This window comes from Oncorhynchus mykiss, chromosome 3, assembly GCF_013265735.2.
Source record: "Oncorhynchus mykiss isolate Arlee chromosome 3, USDA_OmykA_1.1, whole genome shotgun sequence".
NCBI lineage: Eukaryota > Metazoa > Chordata > Actinopteri > Salmoniformes > Salmonidae > Oncorhynchus > Oncorhynchus mykiss.
In genome coordinates, this window is record NC_048567.1 from 18,915,427 (window position 1) to 18,929,073 (window position 13,647).

At 44.3% G+C, this 13,647-nt stretch overlaps 1 protein-coding gene across 2 annotated transcripts in view; it reads right to left on the reverse strand.

Annotated features, from left to right (window-relative positions):
• Positions 1 to 13,647, reverse strand: part of LOC110511207 (oxidation resistance protein 1) — a 197,274-nt gene that overhangs the window by 88,548 nt on the left and 95,079 nt on the right. For both annotated transcript variants that reach the window (XM_021592227.2, XM_021592216.2), the window contains exon 3: positions 11,230 to 11,423. In XM_021592227.2, coding sequence (XP_021447902.1) covers positions 11,230 to 11,423 — 194 coding nt within the window. The remainder of the gene's footprint in view (positions 1 to 11,229; positions 11,424 to 13,647) is intronic.

Consider the following 13,647-nt stretch of genomic DNA (forward strand, 5'->3'; position numbering starts at 1 on the left):
AGCCTGTGCCCCAAATAGCACCATATTCCCTATATGGTGCACTACTTTTGACCGGCGCTCATAGGGCTCTATTCAAAAGCAGCACACTATGTAGGGAATAGGGTGCCATTTGGTACACAGCCACAGAAAAGACTGTCCTGAATGGAACAAACCTGTTTATTGTTTAGATTGATAAAACCAAGAGCTACAACGTCTGATTTCATTTGCCTTGTAGGACAATGGAAGCATGGCTGGTGTAATGGATAGCTGTGACCCACCTGGTCACTAAATCTTTGCCACCGTGAGATATGCCTCTCAATAATTCAGACGGTTAATGAATGCAGTGTGGGTGAAGGGATGTGGAGAGAGAGACACAACAAGAGAGAAAGAGAGAGAGAGAGAGAGAGAGAGAGAGAGAGAGAGAGAGAGAGAGAGAGAGAGAGAGAGAGAAAGATAGAAAGAAAGAAAGAAAGAAAGAAAGAGAGAGAAACTACTAGAGAGAAAGAGAAATAGAGAGGGAAAGAGAGAGAGGGAAAGAGAGAGGGAGAAAGGTTGAGAGAGCACTACATCCACAAAGACAATAATATGCAATGACGAAGAAAGTTCAAAGCTCCAAACACAGAAAACAGAGGTGACATTCAGTCTTATAACCAAGTTATCATCCAACCTAGCCCATGTCTCCCAGGGGATGAGTAAAGCATACCATTAACCTTTGAAAAAAATGCTTCCAAGCACAGTCATAACTTTACTTGTAATTTTTTACTTTACCTAATTACTTTAAATGGGCACAATTAAACATCTGATACTTCCTGCTGCCTGACTGGGGCTGCATCTGAAATGTCAACATAGTCCCTATATATTGCATCCTGAGCTCAGGTCAAAAGTAGTGCACTATATAGGGTGTCATTTCAGACAAGGTCTGGAACACTAACTCTGACAGAAACACACTGGAGGGCAGACAGACAGACGTCAGTAGGACAGACAGACACTGGGGAGCAAACAGACAGACACTGGGTGGCAGACAGCCAGCTACAGGGGGGGGGGGGGGCCTGTTTGCCGAGGTTGGAGTAGCCAGGAGGAAGGCATGACCAGCCGTTGAGAAATGCTTGTTGAAGTTATCGATTATCATGGATTTATCAGTGGTGACCGTGTTACCTAGCCTCAGTGCAGTGGGCAGCTGGGAGGAGGTGCTCTTGTTCTCCATGGATTTTACAGTGTCCCAGAACTTTTTGAGTTAGAGCTACAGGATGCAAATTTCTGCTTGAAAAAGCTGGCCTTTGCTTTCCTGACTGACTGCGTGTATTGGTTCCTGACTTCCCTGAACAGTTGCATATCGCGGGGACTATTCAACGCTATTGCAGTCCGCCACAGGATGTTTTTATGCTGGTCGAGGGCAGTCAGGTCTGGAGTGAACCAAGGGCTATATCTATTCTTAGTTCTGCATTTTTTGAACGGAGCATGCTTATCTAAGATGGTGAGGAAGTTACTTTTAAAGAATGACCAGGCATCCTCAACTGACGGGATGAGGTCAATATCCTTCCAGGATACCCGGGCCAGGTTGATTAGAAAGGCCTGCTTGCAGAAGTGTTTTAGGGAGCGTTTGACAGTGATGAGGGGTGGTCATTTGACTGCGGACCCGTAGCGGATGCAGGCAATGAGGCAGTGATCGCTGAGATCCTGATTGAAGACCATAAGGGAATCACAACCACCCTGCTACAGTTAAACCATAAGGGATTCACAACCACCCTGCTACAGTTAAACCATAAGGGATTCACAACCACCCTGCTACAGCTAAACCACAAGGGATTCACAACCACCCTGCTACAGTTAAACCATAAGGGATTCACAACCACCCTGCTACAGTTAAAGCATAAGGGATTCACAACCATCCTGCTACAGCTAAACCATAAGGGATTCACAACCACCCTGCTACAGTTAAACCATAAGGGATTCACAACCACCCTGCTACAGTTAAACCATAAGGGATTCACAACCACCCTGCTACAGCTAAACCATAAGGGATTCACAACCATCCTGCTACAGTTAAACCATAAGGGATTCACAACCACCCTGCTACAGTTAAACCATAAGGGATTCACAACCACCCTGCTACAGTTAAAGCATAAGGGATTCACAACCATCCTGCTACAGCTAAACTATAAGGGATTCACAACCACCCTGCTACAGTTAAACCATAAGGGAATCACAACCACCCTGCTACAGCTAAACCATAAGGGATTCACAACCACCCTGCTACAGCTAAAACACAAGGGAACCACAACGACCCTGCTACAGCTAAACCATAAGGGAACCCCAACGACCCTGCTACAGCTAAACCATAAGGGACTACTGATGGTCCTACTGATGGTCTTACTGATGGCCCTACTGACGGTCCTACTGATGGTCTTACTGATGGCCCTACTGACGGTCCTACTGATGGTCTTACTGATGGCCCTACTGACGGTCCTACTGACGGTCCTACTGATGGTCTTACTGATGGCCCTACTGACGGTCCTACTGATGGCCCTACTGACGGTCCTACTGACGGTCCTACTGATGGTCTTACTGATGGCCCTACTGACGGTCCTACTGACGGTCCTACTGATGGTCTTACTGATGGCCCTACTGACGGTCCTACTGATGGCCCTACTGACGGTCCTACTGACGGTCCTACTGATGGCCCTACTGACGGTCCTACTGATGGTCTTACTGATGGCCCTACTGACGGTCCTACTGATGGTCTTACTGATGGCCCTACTGATGGTCTTACTGATGGCCCTACTGATGGTCCTACTGACGGTCTTACTGACGGTCCTACTGATGGTCCTACTGACGGTCCTACTGACGGACCTACTGATGGTCCTACTGACGGTCTTACTGACGGTCCTACTGATGGTCTTACTGACGGTCCTACTGATGGTCCTACTGACGGTCTTACTGACGGTCTTACTGACGGTCCTACTGACGGTCCTACTGACGGTCTTACTGATGGCCCTATTGACGGTCCTACTGACGGTCCTACTGATGGTCCTACTGACGGTCTTACTGACGGTCTTACTGATGGCCCTATTGACGGTCCTACTGACTGACCTACTGATGGTCCTACTGACGGTCTTACTGACGGTCCTACTGATGGTCTTACTGACGGTCCTACTGATGGTCCTACTGACGGTCTTACTGACGGTCTTACTGACGGTCCTACTGACGGTCCTACTGACGGTCTTACTGATGGCCCTATTGACGGTCCTACTGACGGTCCTACTGATGGTCCTACTGACGGTCTTACTGACGGTCTTACTGATGGCCCTATTGACGGTCCTACTGACTGACCTACTGACGGTCCTACTGACGGTCTTACTGACGGACCTACTGATGGTCCTACTGACGGTCCTACTGATGGTCCTACTGACGGTCCTACTGACGGTCCTACTGGCGGTCTTACTGACGGTCCTACTGACGGTCTTACTGATGGTCTTACTGATGGTCTTAGTGATTGTCTTACTGATGGTATTACTGACGGTCCTACTGACGGTCCTACTGATGGTCTTACTGATGTCCCTACTGACGGTCCTACCGACGGTCCTACTGTACTGACGGTCCTACTGACGGTCCTACTGATAGTCCTACTGACGGTCCTACTGATGGACCTACTGATGGCCCTACTGATCGTCCTACTGATGGTCTTACTGATGGTCCTACTGATGGTCTTACTGATGGTCCTACTGACGGTCCTACTGATGGTCTTACTGACGGTCCTACTGATGGTCTTACTGACGGTCTTACTGATGGCCCTACTGATGGTCTTACTGATGGCCCTACTGATGGTCCTACTGGTCAAAGCATCTTGGGTGTGTCCCAGATGGCACTGTGTTCCCTATTTAGCACACAACAACAGAGCAGTGGAAGGATGGAACGACATTATCAGTGTGCTATCATTGTGACCTTTCTGGTCCACAACGACCAGTGTGCGTCTTCACCTTGACTTCATAAGGGTAAGGCTGCCAAAACAGGTCTGCAAAATGAATTACTTACAATCAAAGACACCCCACAAAAAAATGATACTTTAAAAAAAGTGAATTGTCCCAATTCAAAGTAACTGTCCCAATGCATTCAGTGTCAGTGGGTGATGACAAGCAGTGGTATACATACTGTAATTGCCACCCCTGGAAACTGTTACTATGGGTAAACACAAGCAACAAACCCCCTTAGACAGAAGAAATACGAGGAGCATGGAACACTCATGTGTCATGAGCAGCATCTCCAGCTAGTCAAGTAGAATTTATAAACGGGCATTTAAAGATAGCAGAAATCCTGACATTGTTCCAGTTAACAGTAGCAGCCAAATCACAACCTGACACACACACACACACACACACACACACACACACACACACACACACACACACACACACACACACACACACACACACACACACACACACACACACACACACACACACATGCATGCATGCACACACACAAAGAAATGTCAGACGCTTTAGAGAGGGCCTTGTGACTCTGTCTCCCCAGAATGACTGGCCACCAGGTCAGCCCTAATAATAGTCAGTCTGCTCACTCGGTCAGACCAGAATATTTGTGTTAGCATGCACTGCAGTCCTCTCTATCTCTGTAGTCTGTGTGTCCACAGAGATAAGTCAAACAGCAGTGCCTTACTGTGATAATACATCTCACCTCACACTGTGGCCAAGGTTGGAGCAATGTACAAATCTGTTGCCTTTACCGTCCTTGAGACAGATTCCCACAACAAACCCCATGGGTCAGAGACACAGCTAATACATTAGGGAATAACGAGTCAGACCGACAGAGAGAGAGAGAAAGAGAGAGAGAAAGAGAGAGATAAAGGAGAGCTACTGTACAAAAGGACAAGGTGAATAACCCTCTCAGAAGCCATTAGCTCCAGCTTCCCACTGACAGACGCTGTGCACCCTTCCAGGTACTTCCAGGCGGTTGGTTACAACTCCTACTCAGCCAGATCCTTCACAGTATCTGCACTCCAAATGGCACCCTATTCCCTATATAGTCTACTACTTTTGACCAGGGCCCATAGACATTGTTTAGTATGTAAGGAACAGGGTTTCATTTGGGGCGTAATCAGTGCCACTGTCGCCTCCCTCATCTCAGAATATCAGTGGAAATTCAAGCGTTGAACCTGGTTGGAGGCTCATTGATTGTGTGGCTATTAAAACGTCTTGATGGTGTAATGACAGCTCTGTCAGGAGGTAGGTTCTGTCACAGACAGACAGCACAACAAGCTGTCATGTCCCCCTAGGCTACATTATTATTTATTCTCCTATTAGAATAAATTAGCATGATAGGATCCAAATGGGCTGGCTGGATATGTTGCTTTAGCCTGAAGGGTGGATTATAAAGCACATCAAGATAGGGGTTTAGAATGAGGGACCGCCACTAGTCAATGTCTAGTTACTTACCCATTATATAGGCCTAATGTCGCAACCTAGAACCAAATCTTGTTAGCGCCGGCTAGCTAACTAACTATTACAATTAGCTAATTGTCTTTATATTTATTGACATGTAGAGATGTATGTTTACGTCTGTCACCAGAGATGATATATTATAAAACAAGTCAATAAAGGACCCACACACTATTCACACTCTTAACATCCATACCCTCACTACTCCGGTAGCAGAGCACTTACACTGTAGCAGGGATTTCAACTGTATTCATTTACACTGATAATTAATCACATAAGCTCAAAGGACAGGACACAATAAATTCACACAGAGCTCTTAGTTGGTTTTACATTATTATGATTTAACCCTGCTGTTAAGCAGTGTTGGGATTAGTTATTTGAAAAGTAAACAAAAGTAACATGTTATTTTACAATATTACTTTGTGTGGAAAGTAAAGCGTTATATTTAAGCAATAAGGCCCGAGGAAGTGTGGTATATGGCCAATGGCTGTTCTTATGCACGACGCAAGGCAGAGTTACTTGACACAGCCCTTAGCCATGGTATATTGGCCATATATCACAAACCCCCGAGGTGCGTTATTGCTATTATAAACTGGTTACCAATGTAATTATAGCGGTAAAAATCAATGTCATACCTGTGGTATACAATCGTGGCCAAAAGTTTTGAGAATGACACAAATATTAATTTCCACAAAGTTTGCTGCTTCAGTGTCTTTAGATATTTTTGTCAGCTGTTACTATGGAATACTGAAGTACAATTACAAGCATTTCATAAGTGTCAAAGGCTTTTATTGACAATTACATGAAGTTGATGCAAAGAGTCAATATTTGTAGTGTTGACCCTTTTTTTTCAAGACTTCTGCAATCTGCCCTGGCATGCTGTCAATTAACTTCTGGGCCACATCCTGACTGATGGCAGCCCATTCTTGCATAATCAATGCTTGGAGTTTGTCAGAATTTGTGGTGTTTTGTTTGTCCACCCACCTCTTGAGGATTGACCACAAGTTGTCAATGGGATTAAGGTCTGGGGAGTTTCCTGGCCATGGACCCAAAATATCAATGTTTTGTTCCCTGAGCCACTTAGTTATCACTTTTGCCTTATGGCAAGGTGCTCCATCATGCTGGAGAAGGCATTGTTCGTCACCAAACTGTTCCTGGATGGTTGGGAGAAGTTGCTCTCGGAGGATGTGTTGGTACCATTCTTTATTCATGGCTGTGTTCTCAGCCACTCCTTTGGCTGAGAGGCAACTCCACACATGAATGGCCTCAGGATGCTTTACTGTTGGCATGACACAGGACTGATGGTAGCACTCACCTTGTCTTCTACGGACAAGCTTTTTTCCGCATGCCCCAAACAATCGGAAAGAGGATTCATCAGAGAAAATGACTTTACCCCAGTCCTCAGCAGTCCAATCCCTGTACCTTTTGCTGTCACTGATGTTTTTCCTGGAGAGAAGTGGCTTCTTTGCTGCCCTTCTTGACACCAGGCCATCCTCCAAAAGTCTTCACCTCACTGTGCGTGCAGATGCACTCACACCTGCCTGCTGCCATTCCTGAGCAAGCTCTGTACTGGTGATGCCCCGATCCTGCAGCTGAATCACGGTCCTGGCGCTTGCTGGACTTTCTAGGGCGCCCTGAAGCCTTCTTCACAACAATTGAACCGCTCTCCTTGAAGTTCTTGATGATCTGATAAATGGCTGATTTAGGTGCAATCTTACTGGCAGCAACATCATTGCCTGTGAAGCCCTTTTGTGCAAAGCAATGACAACGGCACATGTTTGTTTGCAGGTAACCATAGATGACAGAGGAAGAACAATGATTCCAAGCACCACCCTCCTTTTGAAGCTTCCAGTCTGTTAATTGAACTCAATCAGCATGACAGAGTGATCTCCAGCCTTGTCCTCGTCAACACTCACACCTGTGTTAATGAGAGAATCACTGAAATAATGTCAGTTGGTCCTTTTGTGGCAGGGCTGAAATGCAGTGGAAATGTTTTTTGGGGATTCAGTTCATTTGCATGGCAATCTGATCACTCTTCATAACATTTTGGAGTATATGCAAATTGCATTCTTACAAACTGAGGCAGCAGACTGTATGAAAATTAATATTTGTGTCATTCTCAAAACTTTTGGCCACGACTGTACAGTCTGATATACCATGGCTGTCAGCCAATCAGCATTCAGGGCTCAAACCACCCAGTTTATAATACTAGTTATATTACATTGTGTTACTTTCATTAAACAAATCTCACAATCTCACAGTTTGTTTGACTGTCTGGGGGGGCTGGGGGGGGCAAGGCGAGCTGCGCGTGCTCTTCCAAGGATAGGCTACAAACTCAGGTTTGATCACCAGTTTCATCTGTGGCGTTGCTTTCCTGTGCTAGACTACAAGTGCTGCGCCATATATGGGCTGCTTAATTATCCATCTACAGTATACTGTAAACAAAACATCTGTATAGATTTCTTATTTTTTCATTCAAAATCTTTCTCTCAAGCCGCCAGTTCTGGTTATAGAGCGCACAAACACAAACCAATAGGGATGTGTAGAGGACACAATTGTCACTAGACAGAAAAGCCTTCTATGGGCTTTGCTATCAAAAAAGTGATCGATGGCAAAGATCAGAGGTGTGCCCTCTATACATTTCTATGGACTGCAGCTGTCATGACATTTCTCCAAACAGACTCTCCACTCACTCGAGAACTTAATGAGGAAACAAGTCAAGATCCGATCATGGAAACACCCGTCCCGGTAGAGATATGATTCTGAAAGTAACCCAGGTGTTGTTTGACAAAGTAACTGTAACAATATTACCCAATTTGAAAAAGTAATGTGTTACTTTACTCCGTTACTCATAAAAGTAACCCGATTACATTACGTGTTACTTTTGAAACGCGTAACCCCCAACACTGCTGCAAAGGCATGAGGTTGTAGAGTCAGGTGCTCAAGAGACCACTGGGAAACAACCTTGTTGACACAAATTATTATATATTACAAATTAAATAGGTAAAGGCTAAATGAAGGAAAACTGCTGTAGACATACTGTGTTCTGTGGAACATTAACCTGTACACAATTCTTTCAGAATAACTTAGCCAGTTACAGAGAACGCAAACACGGTATATGGTTATTTCACAGCTACAGAATTGGGTAAATTATTATTGAAGACTAGAGAGTGTTGTTGTTACATCACCCCCATTGGCCTGCTGAGACTGTCTGGTCATTAATGGACCTCTTCTTCCATCATACTGTGCTGATTCATTTCACCATTCATCAGTGACCAAATGACTCCTACTTTGCCATTGGTGTCAGTTTGATTCAACAGCCAATCCTCTCTCTATTAACTGCGGGTTAAGATGTACAAGGTGTGTGTGTACAAGGTTAAACCAAATGATTAATTAAAAGTACGACACATGCAGAACACTTTGTGCAGTACTCTGTCCATCCTTGAAGATAGCTAACAAAAGTAGCGAAGTCAATGAGCAATCACATTTCAGAGGCAGAATGATTCAGAGATAGTGTGTGCACAGAATTACATTATGAACTCCCCAAACTCATTTGACCAACTCGGAAAGTGTGCTTCCTCAAGTATTATTACTACACCTCTGACAATAGCTAAATATATTCCCACATAAATATAAAGTAGCCTGTAGCTGCCGCAAGCACCAACCAGCACTCAAAAAAAAGTATTTATAGTGACTTGAGGCAACTTCCACCCTACCTGACACCCTAGACCCACTCCAATTTGCTTACCGCCCAAATAGGTCCACAGACGATGCAATCTCAACCACACTGCACACTGCCCTAACCCATCTGGACAAGAGGAATACATATGTGAGAATGCTGTTCATTGACTACAGCTCAGCATTTAACACCATAGTACCCTCCAAACTCGTCATCAAGGTCGAGACCCTGGGTCTCGACCCCGCCCTGTGCAACTGGGTACTGGACTTCCTGACGGGCCGCCCCCAGGTGGTGAGGGTAGGTAACAACATCTCCACCCCGCTGATCCTCAACACTGGGGCCCCACAAGGGTGCGTTCTGAGCCCTCTCCTGTACTCCCTGTTCACCCACGACTGCGTGGCCACGCACGCCTCCAACTCAATCATCAAGTTTGCGGACGACACAACAGTGGTAGGCTTGATTACCAACAACGACGAGACGGCCTACAGGGAGGAGGTGAGGGCCTTCGGAGTGTGGTGTCAGGAAAATAACCTCACACTCAACGTCAACAAAACAAAGGAGATGATTGTGGACTTCAGGAAACAGCAGAGGGAACACCCCACTATCGACATCGATGGGACAGTAGTGGAGAGTGTAGTAAGTTTTAAGTTCCTCGGCGTACACATCACAGACAAACTGAATTGGTCCACCCACACAGACAGCATCGTGAAGAAGGAGCAGCAGCGCCTCTTCAACCTCAGGAGGCTGAAGAAATTCGGCTTGTCACCAAAAGCACTCACAAACTTCTACAGATGCACAATCGAGAACATCCTGTCGGGCTGTATCACCGCCTGGTACGGCAACTGCTCCGCCCACAACCGTAAGGCTCTCCAGAGGGTAGTGAGATCTGCACAACGCATCACCTGGGGCAAACTACCTGCCCTCCAGGACACCTACACCACCCGATGTCACAGGAAGGCCATAAAGATCATCAAGGACAACAACCACCCGAGCCACTGCCTGTTCACCCCGCTGTCATCCAGAAGGCGAGGTCAGTACAGGTGCATCAAAGCAGGGATCGAGAGACTGAAAAACAGCTTCTATCTCAAGGCCATCAGACTGTTAAACAGCCACCACTAACATTGAGTGGCTGCTGCCAACACACTGACTCAACTCCAGCCACTTTAATAATGGGAATTGATGGAAATTGATGGAAAATATATCACTAGCCACTTTAAACAATGCTACTTAATATATAATGTTTACATACCCTACATTACTCATCTCATATGTATATGTATATACTGTACTCTATATCATCTACTGCATCTTTATGTAATACATGTATCACTAGCCACTTTAAACAATGCTACTTAATATAATGTTTACATACCCTACATTACTCATCTCATATGTATATGTATATACTGTACTCTATATCATCTACTGCATCTTTATGTAATACATGTATCACTAGCCACTTTAAACAATGCTACTTAATATAATGTTTACATACCCTACATTACTCATCTCATATGTATATGTATATACTGTACTCTATATCATCTACTGCATCTTTATGTAATACATGTATCACTAGCCACTTTAAACTATGCCACTTTGTTTACATACCCTACATTACTCATCTCATATGTATATACTGTACTCAATACCATCTACTGCATCTTGCCTATGCTGTTCTGTACCATCACTCATTCATATATCTTTATGTACATATTCTTTATCCCTTTACACTTGTGTGTATAAGGTAGTAGTTTTGGAATTGTTAGGTTAGATTACTCGTTGGTTATTACTGCATTGTCGGAACTAGAAGCACAAGCATTTCGCTACACTCGCATTAACATCTGCTAACCATGTGTATGTGACAAATACATTTGATTTGATTTGAGGCCATCTTGAGGTTCAATCAGTCAGTCGCCTTACAATGCACCTACACACGTGCACACCTACACATGTGCACACACACACACGTGCACACACACACGCACACACACACACCCTCCAACATTCCTTCCTCTTCCTGCCACAGACTCGTGTCCCGGAGGAAAGCCAAATGGAGGAACATGGAACATGGACCACACAGATGGGCAGATCAGAATTCTAGCACTTTTCATTTACCGATGGTGTAGCCGCGTTTCAGCTCGCCGCACCGTGGACTGCAGATTCTCTGGGAATTGGTTGCATTGTTTTGCTGCACCCCCAACGTGGTTGTCTTGGTAACAGGTGGTTCAGTCTTGTGAGGTGAGGCTGGCACCAGGGTAGGGGAGAATCTTTGAGTGGCAATATCCACTGACTGGGATTTCTTCTTCAGTCTGTTCAAAACAAAACAACAACAGGAAATATGGAGTCAGTTATAACACATAACACCACATGTTTAGTAATAACATGGTCATGCAACAGGAAATGGGAAATATGACCATGTAAATTCAAGGGCAAATGTGTGAAAAGATACAGTACATGGACATTGCTGCCAATAACAAAACAGTTCATCACATGATATGTCAGCAGTCAGCACAGCAGCTATTGATAACGATGTAGAGTGAATGCAACATTTTCACGGTGTGGCATATTCAATACTCTGGCTATGATTAATTGGAGGAGAGATCATTAACTTAATAATGTCCTCATTAACAATTCAATTTAACAAACCATTTCAACAATATTTTATTGTTTTATAATAAAACACAACAATATTATAACAGGAATATGAATTGGACACTATTCTGAACGAGATATGCTGTCATTGATCAAACATCAAATAGATAATAAGTGTAATGATATGTGTTAACTGGAGTTTGCACTTTTGGGACTAATCCGTTGGTTCCCTTGTAGGCCTGGGCAAACTAAATCAAGCACAGCTCAAATATTTGAAAGTGTTTGACGTTATGTATTTGACCCAGACGTGGTAACTTTTTTACAAACAATGTCAGACAGCAATTTCACAATACAAACACGGTTGATGCTGTAAAGTGAAGTGGGTCACTTGCTTACACAAGATGACCTATACATGATTAAACCTTATCCTATGAGACACTGACCTAAATCAAAGGAACCTACGCCAAAGTGGGAAAGCCAATTAAACGTCTCACCATAGGATTTAGACAACAGGCTAGTTTATTCAGTTTAAGTTCAGCACAGAGTTCACTAAGCTCATCCAGGTATCAAACATGCAGGAGAAACACTATAGAAGTATGCAGCACCTGCGAGTTAACAAAAACACCACAATGATTATGAAGATGTTGTATACCTGCCAGTTACTGATTTCCCTGTCTACTACTGTACTATATCATCAACTTTATAAAGCATGGAAAATCAAAAACATGAGGTAAGCACATATTATTTAGAGAAGATAGTGTAAATGGATGAACAAGTACTCCTAAAGTACTATCTATGGTATGTAAAGTACTATCTATGGTATGTAAAGTACTATCTAGGGTATGTAAACTAAAGTCCGCCAGTCTTTCCTGTAGACAAGGCCTGTCAGAGTAGCCTGAAGCAGCAATACAAGGTTCTTCTCAGCACTCCTTTCTTCCCTCAGAGGGAATCGTTCCAGCTCCAGCCATTTCATTTCATTCCACTAGCTCCTCTCCCAGGACAGACAACTGCAAACATGACATAGCCTCTACAAGGTAATGAAATACACCATCTATATGGAAACACTGTCAATCACTTTTGTGTACAGTGAATCCAAGAAGAGACACCAACAGACAGAGACATTCACACACAGAGAGCGAAGTTTAACTGGCAGCAGCAGTTATGAGTCCCATAAACAACAACCCATTTCCATATGCGATCATACTGTAGCTTCGAGGGCAGTATGTTGCTCTGAGGACCCTTGTAGTTATTCTTCTAAAACATACACATTTTGTTCTAGGTGTAACTTAAATAAAGGGTTTGTTTTGTGATGATTGTTTTTGAGGTAAAGTTTTCAGCATATGAACATGATATAATGAAAGAGGAGAGAGGTAGAGTTACACCCTGGTGGTGATCAACGTTCTGGAGGAGATCAGACAGGAAGAGAACCTGTAGGTGTGTGTGATGTCTATCCCAGAATCCCTTGGAAGAAAACAATAATTACCGCCTCATCAGTGAGGGTTCACCTTCCAGATCTGATTCACTGGCTGGGTTGTGTGTGTGTGTGTGTGTGTGTGTGTGTGTGTCTGTGTGTGTGTGTGTGTGTGTGTGTGTGTGTGTGTGTGTGTGTGTGTGTGTGTGTGTGTGTGTGTGTGTGTGTGTGTGCGTGCGTGCGTGCGTGCATGTAAACAGACTGCAGCTGTTTTGTGCCATCCGCTGAAATATCAGCCCCTAATCAGGACAGTGTAGTCTGTGGCACCGACCAGCAAAACAATAACACTGTCCACAGGGATCACAACAATGCCTGGCTGGTGACGCCTTGTTTAGTGTTCAACACATCTAATCATCATCAATGGTAAGATAGGTTTACCACAATAACAGGAGTAAGGTATGTAAAGGAAGTCCTGTCCAAGCCAAAACCTCCCATACAATAACATAAATAACAGGAATAATATTATCAAA